The sequence below is a fragment of the Rhinoderma darwinii genome, chromosome 3 (genome assembly GCF_050947455.1).
Source record: "Rhinoderma darwinii isolate aRhiDar2 chromosome 3, aRhiDar2.hap1, whole genome shotgun sequence".
Taxonomy (NCBI): Eukaryota; Metazoa; Chordata; class Amphibia; order Anura; family Rhinodermatidae; genus Rhinoderma; species Rhinoderma darwinii.
The window spans coordinates 69,764,688-69,786,853 of record NC_134689.1 but is presented as its reverse complement, the minus strand read 5'-3'; the positions used below and the strand labels follow the sequence as shown (position 1 = coordinate 69,786,853).

The 22,166-nt window shown below is 40.7% G+C and overlaps 1 protein-coding gene across 11 annotated transcripts in view; it reads left to right on the top strand.

The window, feature by feature from the left end:
- Window positions 1-22,166, top strand: part of KCNIP1 (potassium voltage-gated channel interacting protein 1) — a 1,275,893-nt gene that overhangs the window by 139,164 nt on the left and 1,114,563 nt on the right. For 10 of the 11 annotated variants that reach the window (XM_075856391.1, XM_075856388.1, XM_075856384.1 and 7 more), the window contains exon 2: window positions 21,685-21,729. The exons of the other annotated variant lie outside the window; for it this stretch is intronic. In XM_075856391.1, the coding sequence (XP_075712506.1) occupies window positions 21,685-21,729 (45 nt within the window). The remainder of the gene's footprint in view (window positions 1-21,684; window positions 21,730-22,166) is intronic. 11 annotated transcript variants of the gene reach the window in all.

Here is a 22,166-nt window from a genome sequence, read left to right as displayed (position 1 = left end):
TTGTTGGCCCTTTATCGCGAAAGTGAATCTCCCTCCCTGTTCTCCAACATCTATGGTTCGGCAGTTACTTGCGTACGCCGAGAGAGATGATACATTTCCTTGCGATCTACAGCAAAATAAACTTTATATTAACCCCTTAACGCACCATGACGCAACTGTACGTCATGGTTTGCCCTGCATTAAGGCACCATGAAGTACAGTTATGTCATGGTGCTTTTCTGTCACCATGTGAAACTACATGTTGACAGAACAGTGACATCGGCTGTCACAGACAGCCGATAGTCACTGGGACTCGTCTGGGGATCAATCGCGTCACAGCGCTGCCTGCGATCGCTGTGATTGGTCAGTCACTAGTGACTCACCAATCACAGTATTGCCGCATGGTTACCGGGCTAAAAGAGCCAGGTAGCGATGCTAGGCGATTGGCTGTTGGCAACAGGAGGCCTAACAACGGCCTCCTGTCTGCCAAGTACGGCAGGCTTTTAGGCCCCGCCCGGAGGCAGGGCTTAAAAGGCATCCGGCTGCAGATGAAAGATGGTGGCGGGCTCAGAAGCTGAACCTGCGCCATCAGCCGAAGGGTGTCAGCTGTATGTTACTAGCTCCGCTCCCTGCCTTTAACCTCTTACATGCAGCGGCATCTTAGTGGTTTCCAGGAGATTGGCATCGCTGCGATGTGGTCGCACGGATTCCGATCGTTGCTATCGCAACCAAACTGTTGAGAGCGCTATATAGAGTATGGGTAATGCAGTGTAAATAATACCTGTTGTGTCGCCCCAAGCACCTCTTTCTTAGATTACAACTCATACACTCTATGATATAGACAACATATTTCCCCACTGGAATCGTAGAACTTTTTCGTCGTTTTGGTAACTGTGCACACCTTGCATGGGTGAGACCCACATTTGTAGAAGCCGACATATTGTAGCAAATTGGAATAGTTTTGTGTGATGAGAGGAGCGAGGGAGAAAGTATCTCATCAAACATAACTATTCAAACTTGGCTACAACTTGTCGGCTTCTACAAATGTGGGTCTCACCCATTCAAGGTGTGCACAGTTACCAAAACGACGAAAAAGTTCTACGATTCCAGTGGGGAAATCAGCTTCCCAATAAAAACACATATCAACTGTAACAGTGAATATGTTGTCTATATCATAGAGTGTATTAGTTCTAATCTAAAATAAGTGGGTTGCACCACCAGAAAACTCAGAACTAGAATCTTAGAACATTTTGGGTCACATTAGAAATCTGGCCATTGTCAGTGCTTCTAATGCGGCCAGGCATTTTATATCTTGCCACAACAGAAGTATCAACTCTTTCAAAACATACGCAGTTGAAAAAATTAAAAGCACCACTAGAGGAGGTTATCTAAAACACAGGTTATTAAACAGAGATGCCTTCTGGATTTACAATTTCAAAACGAGATTTCCATTGGGCTTGAATCTCAGGAAGGAAATTATGTTCCATTACTAGGGTCACCAGATTATGCACATTATACACAGTGGCGGATTAAGTAGACCATGGGCCCTGGGCTGTTAACCAAACTTGGGCCCCCCTTCCTCACCGCCGCCCTGCCGCGCCGTAACTATTTTTGACACTACTTTTTTGGGCAAGCATTAACAGTGTTACGATTTCCCTTGTCACAGGGCTGTGTCCCTACATACTGACAGTATCACACTGTGCAGGGACACAACCTCCTGACAAGGGGAATTGTCTATCAGTCCTGGACTGCAGAAAGACTTTTTGTGAAATACAAGGATTCCTATAATAAACATGTCAGGAGAGGTGACAGATTCTCTATAAATCTAGTGACTCACAGGTGACGACGTCTCAGATTCTAGTAGTTTTTTTCCTCTTTTCTTCACCATCCGGTCCAGCGCTCATGACGACTTCTCCTGGCCATGACTCATTTCTGCAGAATTTGCCACTCAGACGTCTCCTCACTTTTCCAACATTTCCACACCTATAAACGAAAATAAAGTTATCATGGTGCCACATACTGTACCCCTAAATATAATAGCACCAAACACTGCGCGCCTGAATATAATACCACACACTGTAAAACACCATACACACAGCCCCTGTAGATATTACACACCCCCATAGATATCGCCATACACAGCCCCCTCTATATATCACACATCCTCCCCGTAGAGAGCGTTACACACAGCCCCATATAGATAAACTTTATGAATAAAAATTGTAAAATAGCAAAAAAGGTGTGTATAAAAACGATAAAAAACGAACCCTGCATTGTCTACGGAAAAAACGTCGCAAAAATCACGTCGTTTTTATTTATTTTTTATAAAAATGTGTGTTTGGTGCAACTTTGTAATTACGTTTTATTAAAAAATATTTTCACTTTTTGAGATACAGCTGCTTTGTATCCTGTATCCGTCAGGTCAGCAGGACTGACAGGATCAGTGACACGCAGGATCCACCTCAAATCTATCACATCGAAGATTATAATTTAGCGCAGGGCCCGTTTCACTGATCCCGTCAGTCCTGCTGACCTGATGGATACAGGATACAAAGCAGCTGTATCTCAAAAAGTGAAAATATTTTTTAATAAAACGTAATTACAAAGTTGCACCAAACACACATTTTTATAAAAAAGAAATAAAAACGACGTGATTTTTGCGACGTTTTTTCCGTAGACAATGCAGGTTTCTTTTTTTTAGCGTTTTTATACACACCTTTTTTGCTATTTTAGAATTTTTATTCATAAAGTTTAAAAATAATAGTAAAAAAATAAGCTTTTTTACGTTTCAGCTATTTTTTTGGGTAATAACATAGTTTTACCCTAAAATAGACCTTTTATTTGTAATCGTCATTGTTTACCGTAAATGTTAATATATTACATGTCTATATTAGGGTAATTGGGTCAGCGCTTGCGTTACAACAATGATTGGCGGGGGGGACGGACGGTTTTTATTGGGGTGGGTATTTTATGTGTATTTATTATTTCATTTTTTTTGCACTTTACTTTCCTATTTTTTTATTACTGTGGTCTGTTCCTCAAAGGTCAAAAAAGACCTTTGGGGAACTTTATATATATTTTTTCTTTCTTTTACACCATGTTTTTCCACTGTAACTGGGGCTGCACAGCAGCCCCAGTTACAGGGGAAATCAGCCCTCTCATAGTGACGATTGTCACTAATAGGGCTGTGCTGGGTCTAGTTAGACCCAGCAGCAGCCTGCCACTAACGGCACCCGGCGATCATGTGAACAGTCACATGATCACCGGGAGGAATAGAGACAGCGCCGCTGCTGCTGTCTCTATTCCTATACACAGCGTTCATTGAACGCTGTGTAAGAAGACATCGGAGAAGACAGAAGCAGCGAAAGCTGCTTCTGTCTTTTCCTCAGGGTCCCCGGCAGTCACTGACAGCCGGAGACCCGATCGCGCGGGCAGCAAGTTAAAACCCGAGCCGTAGAAAGTCTATGGCTCGGGTTTTAAGGACCCGTCCCTGACCGCTGGCCGTAAAAATACAGCCAGCGGTCGGGAACCAGTTGGGAAGGAGGATAAGCCTGCTGTACTGACCTCAGCGCCGGTGACCGACCGTCTTGCAGATTCGGAGTAACAGAACAGCCGTCCCTCGCTGTTCTGTTACTCAATGGCGGCGGCCCGCACTTGTCAGGGAGGCGTGTCCTACCCCTTTCCCGGCCAATTCCCTGCTCCTCCCCTCATCTTCGTTAGTTAGCAGCGCTAGCGCGCTGAATAAGTAACTTTGCAAGATGATGTGCGGTTCGGGCTGCCATGGGCCCCCTGGGAGCCTCGGGCCCCGGGCGGCCGCCCGAATCGCCCATATGATAATCCGCCACTGATTATACATTACTAGCAATTGCCATATACATACCCTCTATGTTACTGTTAATTCTTTTTGTTTTCTTTACTTTATACAGCAGCTATACAAATAATACACATTATATAGAGTACGTGCTCCATTTAAAATCAAATACATTCATCTATGCACTATATACATGGGCATTCTTCACTTTGCATTTATATTATATGCTACATGATACAGCATTAATCCTAGTTACTTACTGCTCTAGCTTTCTGCACTCCTTGCTACTAGTATTCCCAGGGCTTCCATGCACGGTCATACTGTATTACTATAATGGTCGAATTGATAGGAAAGGGGAGAGGAGGAAAAGGAGCGTGGAGGGTTAAAAGTCGCCTTCAATTATAATATATTGATACCGACTGGAATAAGAACAGAAAGATTATGTTGTGCAATGTCCCCTATTTGTTATTGCCACGTTGTAAAGTAATAATAAATTGTTACAATGTGTAGTTGCGACTTATATCTGATTCAACAAAGTAGAAAATCTATTGGTTACATTCACTACTTTGGTGAGATTAGAAGAGGTAGTGCTGCAAGGATAATAAGTATGTGTGAAATTCCTTGCATAAGCACTCCGCAAGAGGTTGTATTCAGATTCTGTGAGCAGCTGCGTATTGCCTGAATGCGTTTTTGGTCTTATTCCAATTAGTTAATTGGTTATACTAAGGTGCAATTCGGACTGTAAATTATGTTGATAAGCAGTTGGTTTGCTAGTGCGTTTTATATACAACGCTATTGTTTCAATCCTCGTTGGATATGCACCTCGGTCAGCATTGTGAATAAATAGTATCTATCATAATAAACTGCCTTCAATCAGGCGGCAGTCTGCACAGGTAGACAGGCTAAGTTTAAATTGTGAGCATTACTTGAATTATAAGATTTGCTGGTTGTTTGCTCCAGCAAATAATCAGGATGTAAGCTTGTCAGAGCCACGGCAGCTCAGTAGCCTGTGATGATATTATCACCACGTTCGTTCGTTCCCCCTTTGTGCGGAGCGAACTGACAGCTCAACACCCTGTAGTGATGTTACCACTACCTCCGTTCGTTCCGGGTTTGCAATGGACGAACTGATTGCGGTAAGATTAGATTTTTAAATTTTCTATTACTAATCTTGCCCTCTATAGTCGATAATCTTTCCCTATTACCAGGGTCGGTATAGTCCCGACGCGCGTTTCACTGAACTAAGTCAGCTTCTTCCGGGGGCAAGCTAAGTCAGCTTCTTCGACTATAGAGGGCAAGATTAGTAATAGAAAATTTAAAAATCTAATCTTACCGCAATCAGTTCGTCCATTGCAAACCCGGAACGAACGGAGGTAGTGGTAACATCACTACAGGGTGTTGAGCTGTCAGTTCGCTCCGCACAAAGGGGGAACGAACGAACGTGGTGATAATATCATCACAGGCTACTGAGCTGCCGTGGCTCTGACAAGCTTACATCCTGATTATTTGCTGGAGCAAACAACCAGCAAATCTTATAATTCAAGTAATGCTCACAATTTAAACAGAGCCTGTCTACCTGTGCAGACTGCCGCCTGATTGAAGGCAGTTTATTATGATAGATACTATTTATTCACAATGCTGACCGAGGTGCATATCCAACGAGGATTGAAACAATAGCGTTGTATATAAAACGCACTAGCAAACCAACTGCTTATCAACATAATTTACAGTCCGAATTGCACCTTAGTATAACCAATTAACTAATTGGAATAAGACCAAAAACGCATTCAGGCAATACGCAGCTGCTCACAGAATCTGAATACAACCTCTTGCGGAGTGCTTATGCAAGGAATTTCACACATACTTATTATCCTTGCAGCACTACCTCTTCTAATCTCACCAAAGTAGTGAATGTAACCAATAGATTTTCTACTTTGTTGAATCAGATATAAGTCGCAACTACACATTGTAACAATTTATTATTACTTTACAACGTGGCAATAACAAATAGGGGACATTGCACAACATAATCTTTCTGTTCTTATTCCAGTCGGTATCAATATATTATAATTGAAGGCGACTTTTAACCCTCCACGCTCCTTTTCCTCCTCTCCCCTTTCCTATCAATTCTACAATTCAATAGGTGGTGTACACCTGAGCATGGAGGGAAAACCAAATTTATTTTAATCTAACAATCAAAAAGTGGAGGTCTCCTCTACTAATCTCTTACTATAATGGTCCTAACACCTTTTCACGTTGCTATAAAATTTGACATGTTTTTCGGGTCCTATTTACACTTGCCCCTGTTGCGTTGCGGTTTACCATACATATATTATTTAGTTGCAAAATAATGCACATATTGCTAATACGGTAACTGCAAGTGTATATATTTATTTGCCATTCTATATACACTTATATCATTGTTTTTACAATATCATAGAGAAGAATTTTCTTTTCTTATGTTTTATGTTTGAAATTATCATTCATTGCTATTTTGTATCACATTTTATTTGTAGTCTACATGTATTACAGTCACATTTTTCTTGTCACATTATAAGTAGTACTTCTCTTTTGTATTTTTCTTCATTTAGAATTCTCTATTACAATTGATGCTTTGCGAGTTTCTCCTCGTCCCTATGCTATATTAGGGATGGCCATTATTTCAAACAACTAAATATTTCATTCGATGTGTTTCAAATTTCCTTTTTTCCATTCAGCTATACTGATATTATTATGGGATTTATTCCCAAATCTGTATTATATCTTATATTTTTAGTTATTGCATTTATTTTCAATTATTTATACATCGTACCCTTCGTTTAAATTTTGCCATTTCAGGCCTAAATTGGACCTGCTGGGGTTACTTCCTCACATGCATTGCTAATTGCTATGGGTGTCAATCTTTTACTATACCGCCCCAAATCTAATCCCAGAGTATATATGTTGGAGAGGCTCGCATTGCACACCAATATCTGCCATGAATAAGGACACAGACTGTGTTCGAAACGCGTAGGTTTCTGACTTATGCCAATCTGAGACTACCTTGTTACTGCATTCTCTATCTTACTACTTAAAGGGGTTGTCCGAGATACCAACATTTTTTCAAAAACTGTGTCATACATTACCCCTTATACAGACAACCTAAATAAAGCATTATTTTAAAAAAAAATTCTACTTAGCACATTTCTTCTTTGAATTTAGCACGGTTTGTTTACATGCAGTTCAGCTCTGGTTTGTTGATCTTTCCTTGTTATGAAACTTTTTTCCCGTGCACGCTCATTGCAGGCTGCAATGAGCGTGCACGTACCTTCCAAGAGTTCACGTGAGCTGTCCCTGCTCCTCCCCGCTGACCTCCTTCACTGGACTTGTCTCCTTGCTGACATTCTTGAAGGATGATGAGCAAATGTTCTCCCCCCATTATGTTTTTCACATTTATGTTTTCTTTCTCTTTTCAGGTCTATAAACCTCTTCGTGTCTCCCCTCACCCTCGTCCACCCTCTTCTATCTCATGTCTCTCTCCACTAAGGCTATGTTCACACAGTTTTTTTGCAGGAAGAATATCTGCCTCAAAATTCCGTCTTGAAGTTTGCGGCAGATTTACCTCTCCCTGCACGTTGATTTTTGCGTCGTTTTTACCCGTTTTTTGTGCGCTGTTTGCGTATTTGTTTGCCGCTTTGTTCGGGGCGTTTTTCGCTTCGTTTATCTTGGCGTTTTTTGCTTGTTTGTTTGCATCTTTTTTTGCGATGTTTTTTGCTGTGTTTTCCATTGCGTTTATCGTAGCCTTTTTCACGTCGTTTATAATTTCTTTTTTTGCGTCGTTGTTTGCGCCTATTTTTGCTGCGTTTTTCGTTGCGTCTTTCGTGGCGTTTTCCCAGTTGATTTTTGCTGCGTTCTTTGCCTCTGTTTGCGGCGTTTCTCGCGTCTTTTTCCGCTATGTTTTTCGCAGCTTTTTCCGTGGCGTTTATCGTAGCCTTTTTTGCGTCGTTTTTCGCGTCTTTTTTTACGTTTTTTTTTCTGCGTTTTTCATTGCGTCTTTCGTGTCGTTTTCCCTGTCGTTTTTCGTGGCGTTCTTTGCCTCTTTGTTCGCGGCTTTATTTGTGATGTTTTTCGCGGCATTTATCGTAGCCTTTTCGGGTTTTTTTTTTTGCGTCTGTTTTTTGCGGCATTGTTTGTGGCTTTTTTTGCTGCGTTTTTTGCGTCGTTTTCCGTGGCGTTTTTCGCCCGCAGCAATTGAGCGCCGCAGGCATAAAACAACGCGAAATACGCTTTCTCTGCCTCCCATTGAAGTCAATGGGAGGTCAGAGGCGTAAACGCCCAAAGATGGAGCATGTCGCTTCTTTTTCCCGCAAGGCAGTTTTAATGCTCGATTTTAATGCTTGTTACAACAAATTGCAGCATAAATCACGCACCAAACACGCTTGTTTGGTGCATGGTTTTCACGCATGCATCTACTTGAGTGTAGGTGCATGATAACGCACCAATAGAGGACATGCAGTATGTTTCACGCAGCGGGCTCTCGCTGCGTGAAAACGGCCCCATTGAAATAAATGGGTCGCGTGTGCTGTGCGTGGTTTCGACGTGGTGTGAATGGGGCCTTATGCGCGATTTACACTAGCGTGAATCAAGTCTGTGTGCTGTGCTTTGAAAAAACGCACAACACACGCAACCCATTTATTTCAATGGGGCCGTTGACACATGCGTGACTTTTCACGGAGCGAGAGTCCGCTGCGTGAAACATACTGCATGTCCTCTATTGGTGCGTTATCATGCACCTACACTCACATTGAAGTCAATGCATGCGTGAAAACCACAAACAGCACACACGTGTTTGGTGCGTGATTTACACAGCAATTTGTTGTAAAAAAGAAGGTAAAAATGGGCTGGCTTTGTGAGTGCGTGAATAACACATGACAATCGAAAAGCACACTGATGCATAAGGGCGGATTTAAACGAGCGTGTGCGTTTTGCGCACACAAATACGGTGGCGTTTTGCGTGCGCAAAATGCACTTGACAGCTCCGTGTCACGTTCATACGGATGCGCTGCTGCGGTTTTCGCGCAGCCGCCATCATTATGACACTCTGGATGTTTGTAGCACGTGGTGCTTTTCTGTTTACATTCATTATTTTACTGCTGTTGCGCGAATCACGCTCGTCCCACGGAAGTGCTTCCATGGGATGCGCCTGATTTTCACGCACCTATTGACTTCAATGGGTGCGTGATGCTCGAAAAACGCAGAAATATAGAACATGTCGCGAGTTTACGCAGCGGACTCGCTGCGTAAAATTCACGGACTGTCTGCACTGCCCCATAGACTTGCATAGGTCTGTGCGACCCGCGTGAATACCACGTGGGTTGCACGGACGTATAGCACGTTCGTGTTAATCCGCCCTAACGCAAACACACGGATGGGATTGACGCAAGTTTTTCACGCGCGGAAAATACACACGCTAGTGTGCATGAAGCCTTACTAATGGACGCTGTTAGACAGTGGCCATTAATAATGAACTAATAATAAATTTTTAAATAAATGAGAAGGACATAGAAAAAATATTGTAATGAAATAACACACACAACACTGGTTAACGATTTTATTAAAAATAAAAAAGGTGTCATTGAAGTAGTCCTTGAACTTGATGTAGTACCAAGGACCCAACCTGTAAAAAACACCTAATAACTAAGAAAAAAAAAAAAAGAGGGATGCTTAGATACACTGCTCATGTGTGATACTGTTAGACCATGTATCTAAGCCTACCACAAGGTAGCCTTAGTAACATTACCCAAGCAGACAGTGTCACACATGGGCCATGTATCTAAGAATACCACATGTTAGGCTTAGATACAGGGCCCCAAAACACTAATCTTAGGGTATGTTCACACGGCAGCGTCCATAACGGCCGAAATTACGGGGCTGTTTTCAGGAGAAAACAGCCCTGTCGTTTCAGCCGTAACGGCATGTGCAGGCGCTTGAACGCCGCGTCCATTACGGACGTAACTGTAGCTGGTTTTCCATGTAGTCCATGGAAAACGGCTCCATTTACGTCTGAAGAAGTGACATGACACTTCTTTGGCGCGGGCGTCTATTTACGCGCCGTCTTTTGACAGCGACGCGTAAATATACGCCTCGTGTGAACAGACAAACATCAGCCCATTGCTTTCAATGGGCAGATGTTTGCCAACGATTTCAAGCCGTAATTTCGGACGTAATTCGGGGATTAATACGCCCGAATTACGTCCGTAAATAGGCCGTGTGAACATACCCTAATACAGGAATAAAAAGAATGTCATCTGGGGTCCTGTATCTAAGCCTACATTGTGTTAGGCTTAGATACAAGCTCCATGTGTGACACTGTTTGTTAGACCCTGTATCTAAGCCTAACAATGTAGGCTTAGATACAGGACCCCAGAAGATCTTATCTAGTTCAGGACGGGGCACCGTTTAGCCATTTTTAGCACGTGTTAGTTAAATGGCTATAACTTTTTTATTTGTTGCGCTAACGACGTTATTTTTGCGGCGTTTTTTCCGTAGACAATGCAGGTTTTTTTTTTTAGCGTTTTTATACACACCTTTTTTGCCATTTTAGAATTTTCATTCATAAAGTTTGAAAATAATAGTAAAAAAATAAGCTTTTTTACGTTTCAGCTATTTTTTTTTGGTAATAACATAGTTTTACCCTAAAATAGACCTTTTATTTGTGATCGTCATTGTCTACCGTAAATTTCTATATATTACATGTCTATATTAGGGTAATTGGGTCAGCGCTAGCGTTACAACAATGATTGACAGGGGGAACGGTATTTTTTTGGGGTGGGTATTTTATGTGTATTTATTATTTTTATTTTTTTTGTACTTTACTATTTTTTTATTATTATTGTCTGTCCCTCAAAGGTCAAAAAAGACCTTTGGGGAACATTATATTTTTTTTTTCTTTTTTTTTTACACCATCTTTTCCACTGTAACTGGAGCTGCACAGCAGCCCCAGTTACAGGGGAAATCAGCCCTCTCATAGTGACGATTGTCACTAATAGGGCTGTGCTGGGTCTGATTAGACCCAGCAGCAGTCTGCCACTAACGGTACCCGGTGATCATGTGACCAGTCACATGATCACCGGGAGGAATAGAGACAGCGCCGCTGCTGCTGTCTCTATTCCTATACACAGCGTTCATTGAACGCTGTGTAAAAAGACATCGGAGAAGACAGAAGCAGCGAAAGCTGCTTCTATCTTCTCCTCCGGGTCCCCGGCAGTCACTGACAGCCGGAGACCCGACATTCCCGCAGGTGCCGTCCCTCTTCACTTTTTTCACTGTGAACACGCATAGGCGCGCTCACAGTGAAAAAAAGCTGCATAGGCTGGGCGGGCACCCGCAGAAACGACACGTCTCCAGTGACGTGTCGTGTCCCATCCGAGGTCTCGCTGGGGCGAGACCATGTGATCGGGACACGACACGACAGTGGAGGAGGAAGAAAACGTGACGTCAGAAGACAGGTGATCGGAAGAAAAGAGCTGCCAGAACGGAGAACAGAAGCAAGATTGCACAGGTAAGTATATTAGGGAATATTTAATGTGTGTATTGTGTGTTTAACTTTTAAATAAAAATTTATCTCGGACAACCCCTTTAATTTTCTATTTCAATAAAAGTGGGAACATTGATTACTTTTTATCTAAAAACTACGCTGGATCATACCTTCTTCTTTTTTACATTGTTCGCTGTGGGCCATCGCAGAGATCCGGGCGAGGTTTGAGTGTGGGACGCAGAACTGGTGAGCTGGAGGTTTCCTCCCTTTTTTTTCTGTCCTTTACATGGTTATTCTTCGCAGCTCTCATGGTTTCTCGCGAATCCAGACAAATTCCTTCAAATTGCTCACCAGGTGGTATCGAACACCGGAATATTTACACAAAATCAACCTCATTCCTGATAAGAGATATTGGAGATGTCTGGGGGGGGGGGTATAGGCTCATATCTCCATATTTGGTGGGAATGCCCTCTTATTAAACCTTATTGGCGGGAGATTCTTGATTGTATACACCGTCTTACAGGAAATAGTATTCCTCCCTTCCCAGAGATAATCTTACTATTGTCACCTTCGACGGCTTTTAGGCCTTCCAAAAACGACCTCTCCACCCATCTATTAACTTCAGCAAAACTCTTAATTCCCCTACGCTGGAGAAATACCTCCCCACCAAGCTTTTGCGACTGGGTGGAAAAAGTAGATAATATCTGCAGAATGGAGGAGTTAGCTAGTTGGGCAGATAGAAGACACTCGACGTTCATGAATACCTGATCAGCATGAAGGGAACATAAAGGCTCTTTAAATTAGTCTTTGTAATTTCTGATATGGATCCCATATCCCTCCCCCTCTTCCTCTCCTTTCCCTTTTTTACCCACCCTTTTTTTACACACAATAACTGGCATACAGTGAAGGAAATAAGTATTTGATCCCTTGCTAATTTTGTAAGTTTGCCCACTGTCAAAGACATGAACAGTCTAGAATTTTTAGGCTAGGTTAATTTTACCAATGAGAGACAGATTATATAAAAAAAAAAAAAAGAAAATCACATTGTCAAAATTATATATATTTATTTGCATTGTGCACAGAGAAATAAGTATTTGATCCCTTTGGCAAACAAGACTTAATACTTGGTTGCAAAACCCTTGTTGGCAAGCACAGCAGTCAGACGTTAATTGTAGTTGATGATGAGGTTTGCACACATGTTAGATGGAATTTTGGCCCACTCCTCTTTGCAGATCATCTGAAAATCATTAAGATTTCGAGGCTGTCGCTTGGCAACTCGGATCTTCAGCTCCCTCCATAAGTTTTCGATGGGATTAAGGTCTGGAGACTGGCTAGGCCACTCCATGACCTTAATGTGCTTCTTTTTGAGCCACTCCTTTGTTGCCTTGGCTGTATGTTTCGGGTAATTGTCGTGCTGGAAGACCCAGCCACGAGCCATTTTTAATGTCCTGGTAGAGGGAAGGAGGTTGTCACTCAGGATTTGACGGTACATGGCTCCATCCATTCTCCCATTGATGCGGTGAAGTAGTCCTGTGCCCTTAGCAGAGAAACACCCACAAAACATAATGTTTTCACCTCCATGCTTGACAGTGGGGACGGTGTTCTTTCGGTCATAGGCAGCATTTCTCTTCCTCCAAACACAGCGAGTTGAGTTAATGCCAAAGAGCTCAATTTTAGTCTCATCTGACCACAGCACCTTCTCCCAATCACTTTCAGAATCATCCAGATGTTCATTTGCAAACTTCAGACGAGCCTGTACATGTGCCTTCTTGAGCGGGGGGACCTTGCGGGCACTGCAGGATTTTAATCCATCACGGTGTAATGTGTTACCAATGGTTTTCTTGGTGACTGTGGTCCCAGCTGCCTTGAGATCATTAACAAGTTCCCCCCGTGTAGTTTTCGGCTGAGCTCTCACCTTCCTCAGGATCAAGGATACCCCACGAGGTGAGATTTTGCATGGAGCCCCAGATCGATGTCGATTGACAGTCATTTTGTATGTCTTCCATTTTCTTACTATTGCACCAACAGTTGTCTCCTTCTCACCCAGCGTCTTACTTATGGTTTTGTAGCCCATTCCAGCCTTGTGCAGGTCTATGATCTTGTCCCTGACATCCTTAGAAAGCTCTTTGGTCTTGCCCATGTTGTAGAGGTTAGAGTCAGACTGATTATTTGAGTCTGTGGACAGGAGTCTTTTATCCAGGTGACCATTTAAGACAGCTGTCTTTAATGCAGGCACCAAGTTGATTTGGAGCGTGTAACTGGTCTGGAGGAGGCTGAACTCTTGATGGTTGGTAGGGGATCAAATACTTATTACTCTGTGCACAATGCAAATAAATATATATAATTTTGACAATGTGATTTTCTTTTTTTTATTTTATATAATCTATCTCTCACTGGTAAAATTAACCTAGCCTAAAAATTCTAGACTGTTCATGTCTTTGAAAGTGGGCAAACTTACAAAATCAGCAAGGGATCAAATACTTATTTCCTTCACTGTATATGTTGAGTCTTTGTATATAGTTTCTGTTGATTACTTGGTTGTACACTGTGTAGTGGAGCAAATTTGTATTCCCTGTAATAGGATTCCTTTCATACTACTTTGTCAGCTGCTCTGGTTATTTGTTATATTTTCTTCTCTGATGAAGTTACTCTGTATCATTACTATTTCCCCTGAAGATATTGTATCCTTGAAACTCCTTGATTCTATGTCATTATACTTTTGGGGATCTGCACATGTACATTTTTGTTTGTTTATTTTCTCACATTTTTTTCAATAGAAAAGAGAATTAAAAAACAAAAGAAAAATAATGGGTTGTTATAAAGAGCTGACTGAATTTGCAATGAGTTTGGGCCTTTTATTTTCCAGTATGACTGTGCCCCAGTGCCTAAAGACCATCAAGTCATGATTGGGGGAGTTTCGTGTTGAAGAACTTGACTGGCCCAAACAGAGCCCTGACCTCAACCCAACCAACAGCTTTGGGATGAACTAGAACAGAGATTGTGTCAGGCCCTCTCGTTCAACATCAGTATGCGACCTCACAAATACTGTTGTGAATCACTTTCCAAAAAATACCACTTACTCCAAAATGTTGTAGAAAGCCTTCCCAGAAAGTAAAGGGTGCCCCAACTCCATATTGATGGCTATGTATTTATAATGGGATGTCATAAAAGCTCCTCTAGGTGTCATATATGTGTCTAAATATTTTTTTTACATATACAGTAGCCTACATCCTTGTGTATGTATGTATGTATGTATGTATGTATGTATGTATGTATGTATGTATGTATGTATGTATGTGTGTTTCCCTATATATATGTATATAAATATGTCTAGACAGTGTATATATGTATACTTACGATCATAGGTCCCTGCTTGGGATCAGAAACTGAAGCTCCTCAAAGTGGGCAATTTTCTGTTGTTTGGATGGAGACTAACTTTTCGATAGGTTAGAGATTTGCTTTAGAAAATTATTGCTTACTGTTCGCCATCGATTACGTATGTAATGTATAGAAAATGTAACATAAATCACATTTGAGGCTACATGTTAAATTTTGGTATTTGGGTCCGGTATGCATCCAAGTATATGTAGTGACGGCTCACACTATTACAGCCTTCTCACATTCACTTCAATATGAGAAGGCTGTAATAGTGTGAGCTGCCACTACAATTTTGTCGATTATTAACAGTGTGCGCAATAAAGGAAATGAAGGGTAGGCAGCTCTCGTATGACCGCTGCAACACCTTAAAACAGCTGATCAGCAGGGGAGCATTCTGCACACATAGGAAGGCCATTTGATTGCATTCCCAAGAAGTTTGAGAGCTAATTATCCAGTGAACAAAAACATTGACACCTGCATGAGCCCCAAGGTGCAGGATCAGAGGTTTCTGACATTCTGAAAATGACAACGGGAGGGCATAAGCCCATTACCAGTAGACTCCTGAAGGCACAGCTTGTATTTCTTTGCAATTACCATGATGTAGATGAACTTCATGGAGGCTTTAGTGAAAGGTGTATCCACAGGATAGGCCATAAATGTCAGACAGATGCATGGGACACCTATGGAACACCCACATATGTATATAAGGGCTCACTCTGACTTATGTCCAATCTTTATACAGTGGTATAGGTGAGGAGAAAAAGTGGAGTCTTCAGGAGGCGCTGCTACACACAGGATAACATTCAGACCTGTAACGATGGCCTCATGGCCTGATGAAGATGCTGTTCCAGCATTGAAACGCGTTGCCACTTGCTTCTATAATAAACCTTTGGAACTTCAACTGCATACGTGATTTACTATCGTTACGGGTCTGCATGTTATCCTGTGTGTAGCAGCGCCTCCTGAAGACTCCACTTTTCTCCTCACCTATACACTGCGGTCTCCTGAAGGATCACCGGCATCGAGTCTTGGCAGCAGCACACACATTATTCAGAGCTTTATTTCATCCTTTACCAGGTTAGCAGTTTATTGGTTTTCTCTACTATAATCTACCTGGGTAACCTGCACTATGTGGCACCGTGTTTTTTGTTTTTTTCTTCCAACCTTTATACAGTGATGCTTTATTTTACTAATTTAGTACCTGGGCAAGTTATTTGAAAAATGCAGTGGCCAAATGGCATTGCTGTTTACTGAATTCACATTAACATTTACGTATGGTACGAGAAAAATTTAATGAAAACCGCTTGACTGTTTGTCAAAAAACTAGAAAACTCGTAGATCATTGGCGAGAGCCTAAGCAACACCAGCAGAAGATATGACAGGTGTCAGGGGGAGCTGCTATAGACATAGGTGCGGATTCCAGAGGTGGCACCAACATCATTTGTACCCTATCTTGTGTATATGCCATAAAGCTGAAAAATACAAACACACCTTTAAGCCTTTACATGACGTAAATGTACATCATGGTGGATAAATGGGTTTAAAAAAAAAATATGTATATGCAACATGATTTAATTATTATTTTTTTTTTAAAACAATTGCACACTGTGCACCTTATTGTAATAAAAATAATTAAAATACTATGTAAAACTTTCTGTGCAACATAAATATAATCTGTTTATTTAAAAATAAAAATAATTACCAATCATCCCACGCTCTTTCGACCATACCATCCCAGTCTGGGTACTGACTTAGACACACTTAGGTCCAGCCTTCATTCCGTTTGTTACGGTCACTGTAGCCTGGACATGATGTGTACCACAATTGTGGGCGGTTATGCACCTGAAAGACAAATATACATAAAGAAGTTTGATTTTAAATTGTGATTTTATTTAAGATTGCAGATGCTGCTATTCAGACATCATACAAACCTAACCAATAGTGATAAAACAGATATTGTTACTACAAGATTAATAAGGCCTTATGCACATGTCTGTATTCTGGTCAGTATTTTCTTCAGTATTTGCAAGCCAAATCCAGTAGTGTAACATAAACAGAGAAAACCTATAATGGAAAGATTTGCACCTCTTCCGTGTTTTGGCTTCCAAATACTGAAGCAAAATACTGACCAGAATACTGACGTGTGCATGAGGCCTGAGACTGGAGACTTCCAGTTCGTGAAAGACCCGACTAGAGGTGAAGCTCTGTTGGATCTGGTAATTTCTAATAATGCAGAGATTGTTGGGAACGTCAATGTTCGTGAAAACCTCGGTAACAGTAATCACGATATAGATCCGTTTTACATATACTGTAAAAAACAAACACAGGCTTGGAGGGCAAAAACACTTAATTTTAAAGCCAATTTTTCCAGGTTGAGGAATGCAATTCAAGATATAAACTGGGAAGAACTAAAGTTAAATAATGGTACAAATGATAAATGGGAGATTTTCAAATCTACTTTGGGTAATTATAGTGCAAAATTTATTCCTACAGGTAACAAGTATAAACAACTAAAATTAAAATCCACATGGCTTACACCTTGTGTGAAAGGGGCAATACCTGACAAAAAAAGGGCATTTAAAAAATACAAATCTGAGGGTACAGCTGTAGCCTTTGTAAATTATAAAGAGCTTAATAAAATCAGCAAAAATACAAAATGAAAGGCTGGTGGCCAAGGATAGTAAAACAAATCCCCAAAAATTATTCAAGTATATAAATGCAAAAAAGGTCTGAACATGTAGGACCCCTAGATAGTGGTAATGAGTTGTTGGTCACAGGGGATCAAGAGAAAGCAGAGTTCCAAAATGCGTTCTGTATATACAACAGAAGAAAGAGCAGCTGATGTAGCCGGTGCCAGTGCTGTTAATATATCAGTTGATATACTGAATTGGATGAATGAAGAGATGCTCCAAGCTAAATTAAACTAAATAAATGTACACAAGGCCCCGGGACCAGATGGGTTACACCCTAGAGTTCTTAAAGAGCTTAGTTCAGTTATTTCTGTCCCCCTCTTCATAATATTTCTTCCACGGGTAATTATAGACCAGAAAGCTTAATATCCATTGTGGGTAAAATGTTTGAGGGGCTATTGAGGGACTATATACAGGATTATGTGACAAAGAATAGTATTGTAAGTGATAGCCAGCACACTTTTACTAAGGACAGAAGTTGTCAAACCAACCTGATTTGTTTTTATGAAGAGGTGAGCAGAAGCCTAGACAGAGGGGCGGCTGTGGATATAGTGTTTTTGGACTTTGCAAAGACATTTGGCACTGTCCCTCATAGAAGTCTAATGGGTAAATTAAGGACTATAGGTTTAGAAAGTTTCGTTTTTAATTGGATTGAGAATTGGCTCAAGGACCGTATCCAGAGAGTTGTGGTAAATGATTCCTACTCTGAATGGTCCCCAGTTATGAGTGGTGTACCCCAGGTTTCCATGCTGGGACCACTATTATTCAACTTATTTATTAATGATATAGAGGATGGGATTAATAGCACTATTTCTATTTTTGCAGATGACACCAAGCTTATGTAGTAATGTTCAGTCTATGGAAGATGTTTGTGAATTGCAAGCAGATTTAAACAAACTGTGTGTTTGGGCATCCACTTGGCAAATGAGGTTTAATGTAAAGTTTTGCACCTGGGTACGAACAACATGCATGCATCATATGTCCTAGGGGGAGCTACACTGGTGGAATCACTTGTTGAGAAGGATCTGGGTGTACTTGTAAATCATAAACTAAATAACAGCATGCAATGTCAATCAGCTGCTTCAAGGGCCAGCAAGATATTGTCGTATTAAAAGAGGCATGGACTCGCGGGACAGGGATATAATATTACCACTTTACAAAGCATTAGTGAGGCCTCATCTAGAATATGCAGTTCAGTTCAGGGCTCCAGTTGATAGAAAGGATGCCCTGGAGTTGGAAAAAATACAAAGAAGAGCAACAAAGCTAATAAGGGGCATGTAGAATCTAAGTTATGAGGAAAGATTAAAAGAACTATACCTATTTAGCCTTGAAAAAAGACGACTAAGTGGGGATTGAATTAACTTATATACAGTGAAGGAAATAAGTATTTGATCCCTTGCTGATTTTGTAAGTTTGCCCACTGTCAAAGACATGAACAGTCTAGAATTTTTAGGCTAGGTTAATTTTGCCAGTGAGAGATAGATTATATATAAAAAAAAACAGAAAATCACATTGTCAAAATTATATATATTTATTTGCATTGTGCACAGAGAAATAAGTATTTGATCCCTTTGGAAAACAAGACTTAATACTTGATGGCAAAACCTTTGTTGGCAAGCACAGCAGTCAGACTTTTTTGTAGTTGATGATGAGGTTTGCACACATATTAGATGAAGTTTTGGCCCACTCTTCTTTGCAGATCATCTGTAAATCATTAAGATTTCGAGGCTGTCACTTGGCAACTCGGATCTCGGATCTGGGATTAAGGTCTGGAGACTGGCTAGGCCACTCCATAGCCTTAATGTGCTTCTTTTTGAGCCACTGCTTTGTTGCCTTGGCTGTATGTTTCGGGTCATTGTCGTGCTGGAAGACCCAGCCACGAGCCATTTTTAATGTCCAGGTTGTCACTCAGGATTTGACGGTACATGGCTCCATCCATTCTCCCATTGATGCTGTGAAGTAGTCCTGTGCCCTTAGCAGAGAAACACCCCCAAAACATAATGTTTCCACCTCCATGTTTGACAGTGGGGACAGTGTTCTTTGGGTCATAGGCAGCATTTCTCTTCCTCCAAACACGGCGAGTTGAGTTAATGCCAAATAGCTCAATTTTAGTCTCATCTGACCACAGCACCTTCTCCCAATCACTCTCAGAATCATCCAGATGTTCATTTGCAAACTTCAGATGGGCCTGTACATGTGCCTTCTTGAGCAGGAGGACCTTGCGGGCACTGCAGGATTTTAATCCATTACGGCGTAATGTGTTACCAATGGTTTTCTTAGTGACTGTGGTCCCAGCTGCCTTGAGTTCATTAACAAGTTCCCCCCGTGTAGTTTTCGGCTGAGCTCTCACCTTCCTAAGGATCAAGGATACCCCACGAGGTGAGATTTTGCATGGAGCCCCAGATCGATGTCGATTGACAGTCATTTTGTATGTCTTCCATTTTCTTACTATTGCACCAACAGTTGTCTCCTTCTCACCCAGCCTCTTACTTATGGTTTTGTAGCCCATTCCAGAATTGTACAGGTCTATGATCTTGTCCCTGACATCCTTAGAAAGCTCTTTGGTCTTGCCCATGTTGTAGAGGTTAGAGTCAGACTGATTAATTGAGTCTGTGGACAGGAGTCTTTTATCCAGGTGACCATTTAAGACAGCTGTCTTTAATGCAGGCACCAAGTTGATTTGGAGCGTGTAACTGGTCTGGAGGAGGCTGAACTCTTAATGGTTGGTAGGGGATCAAATACTTATTTCTCTGTGCACAATGCAAATAAATATATATAATTTTGACTATGTGATTTTCTGTTTTTTTTTAAATATAATCTATCTCTCACTGGTAAAATTAACCTAGCCTAAAAATTCTAGACTGTTCATGTCTTTGACAGTGGGCAAACTTACAAAATCAGCAAGGGATCAAATACTTATTTCCTTCACTGTAAATATATGAATGGCACATACAAAAAATATGGTGAAATCCTGTTCCATGTAAAACCCCCTCAAAAAACAAGGGGGCACTCCCTCCGACTGGAGAAAAAAAGGTTCAACCTGCAGAGGCGACAAGCCTTCTTAACTGTGAGAACAGTGAATCTATGGAATAGCCTACCGCAGGAGCTGGTCACAGCAGGGACAGTAGATGGCTTTAAAAAAGGCTTAGATAATTTCCTAGAACCCAAAAATATAAGCTGTTATGTGTAGAATTTTTTTTACTTCTCTTTTCCCATCCCTTGGTTGAACTTGATGGACATGTAACTATGTAATATCCATTCTCCTATATCTTGCCATTATTTTGTGTCTTCCTTCAAGCCTGGAAGCCCAAAATGGAGTCCTCTCTTCCACCAGAGAAGGATGTAATTTCCTGTTCCTGCAAAGAAATCTGCAACGCAAAACGCAGCAAATCCACAACACACATTATGTCTGCTGATTTAATTGCAGAATTTTTAAACTCCATTCAACTCAATGGGGAAAGTCCGTAAGTCCGCAACAGACTCTGCATGCTACGGAATGAAAGTTTTGCACTGCAGCCTATTTTCCGCAATTACTTTTTCCGCAACGTTTGCACTAAGTTACCTTCAAAGTTATAGAATTTTATTTTAAAAAAAGGCTGCCATGGGTTTCGACTGCAGACTGTCCACAGCGGAATTCCACAGAAAATTTGCCACATCTGAACGTGCCCTAATTAAAAAAGTGGATACCATTTAATTCGAAATAGTCTTTATATCAAGTAATTTTACCTGGTGAATACATTCCATTACATTTGGTTGCCTGTTTTTTCAATGTAATATGTCCAATACAATTTCCTTTACCCCAATATTAGTGATGTATTAGAAAATTGTAAATTTTTCTTGGAAGTCCCTTTAGACATTGCAGACATGTACTACAGAAAAATGTGCAGTATGTCTGCATCAAAAGACAACATTTGCAGATTTTACTTCTTTTTATGCAATGGGTGAAATCTAAGGTATTTACACAGAATATAGCATGCCCTTATATCTGCATAGAATTTTTTGCAGCATGTGAATAGGGTTTCGGAAAACCTAATTTACAAGCTTTAAACTTCGTTGCAGATCTTTGTTGTTGAATCTGCAATTAACCTTCAATGTACTGTATGCACAAATTCTAAATAGTATATTGCTATAATGCATGCACAGTATAGACATTTCTGGTATTAGTTATACAGTTTAAAAGACTGCACAGTTGTTGTTTTTTTCTTTTCTTTTTTTTTTGTTAGTTTAAGTTGGAATTTTGGCTGTTATGGGGGCCTTCCAATATTTGGCCAAGAATAAGATTCTTCTACTGTGCATTATTTCTTTTACAGGTCAACTGTATGTTATGGACTACGCCCCTCGCCAAAACAAGTCAGGTATTGGATTTTTGTATTTCTGACTTACTGGCTTATTCATTGGCATCAGAATCACGACATAGTCCTTGGAAACCATTTGCATTAATTCATAGCTTTATGTCAGCTTTTCATGTTCTTGTTATAAAACAAATTAGATCATTTAAATGAATCCAGTAAGACAATGCTGGCTGCTTTCATATCTTTTATTTGCGCGCTCAATTGCATGAAAGCATATATATATATATATATATATATATATATATATATATATATATATATATATATATATATATTTATTTGTATGCACCACATATATTTGAATTTACGTGATGGATGTTAAAATTTATCATTTAGCTAAAATTGAAAGGAACAATTTTGCATCGCTAAATAAAGCATACTAGATATGTACCCTTTAAAATAGTATCTCATACAGTATATCCCTCCTAGAAGGGACATTT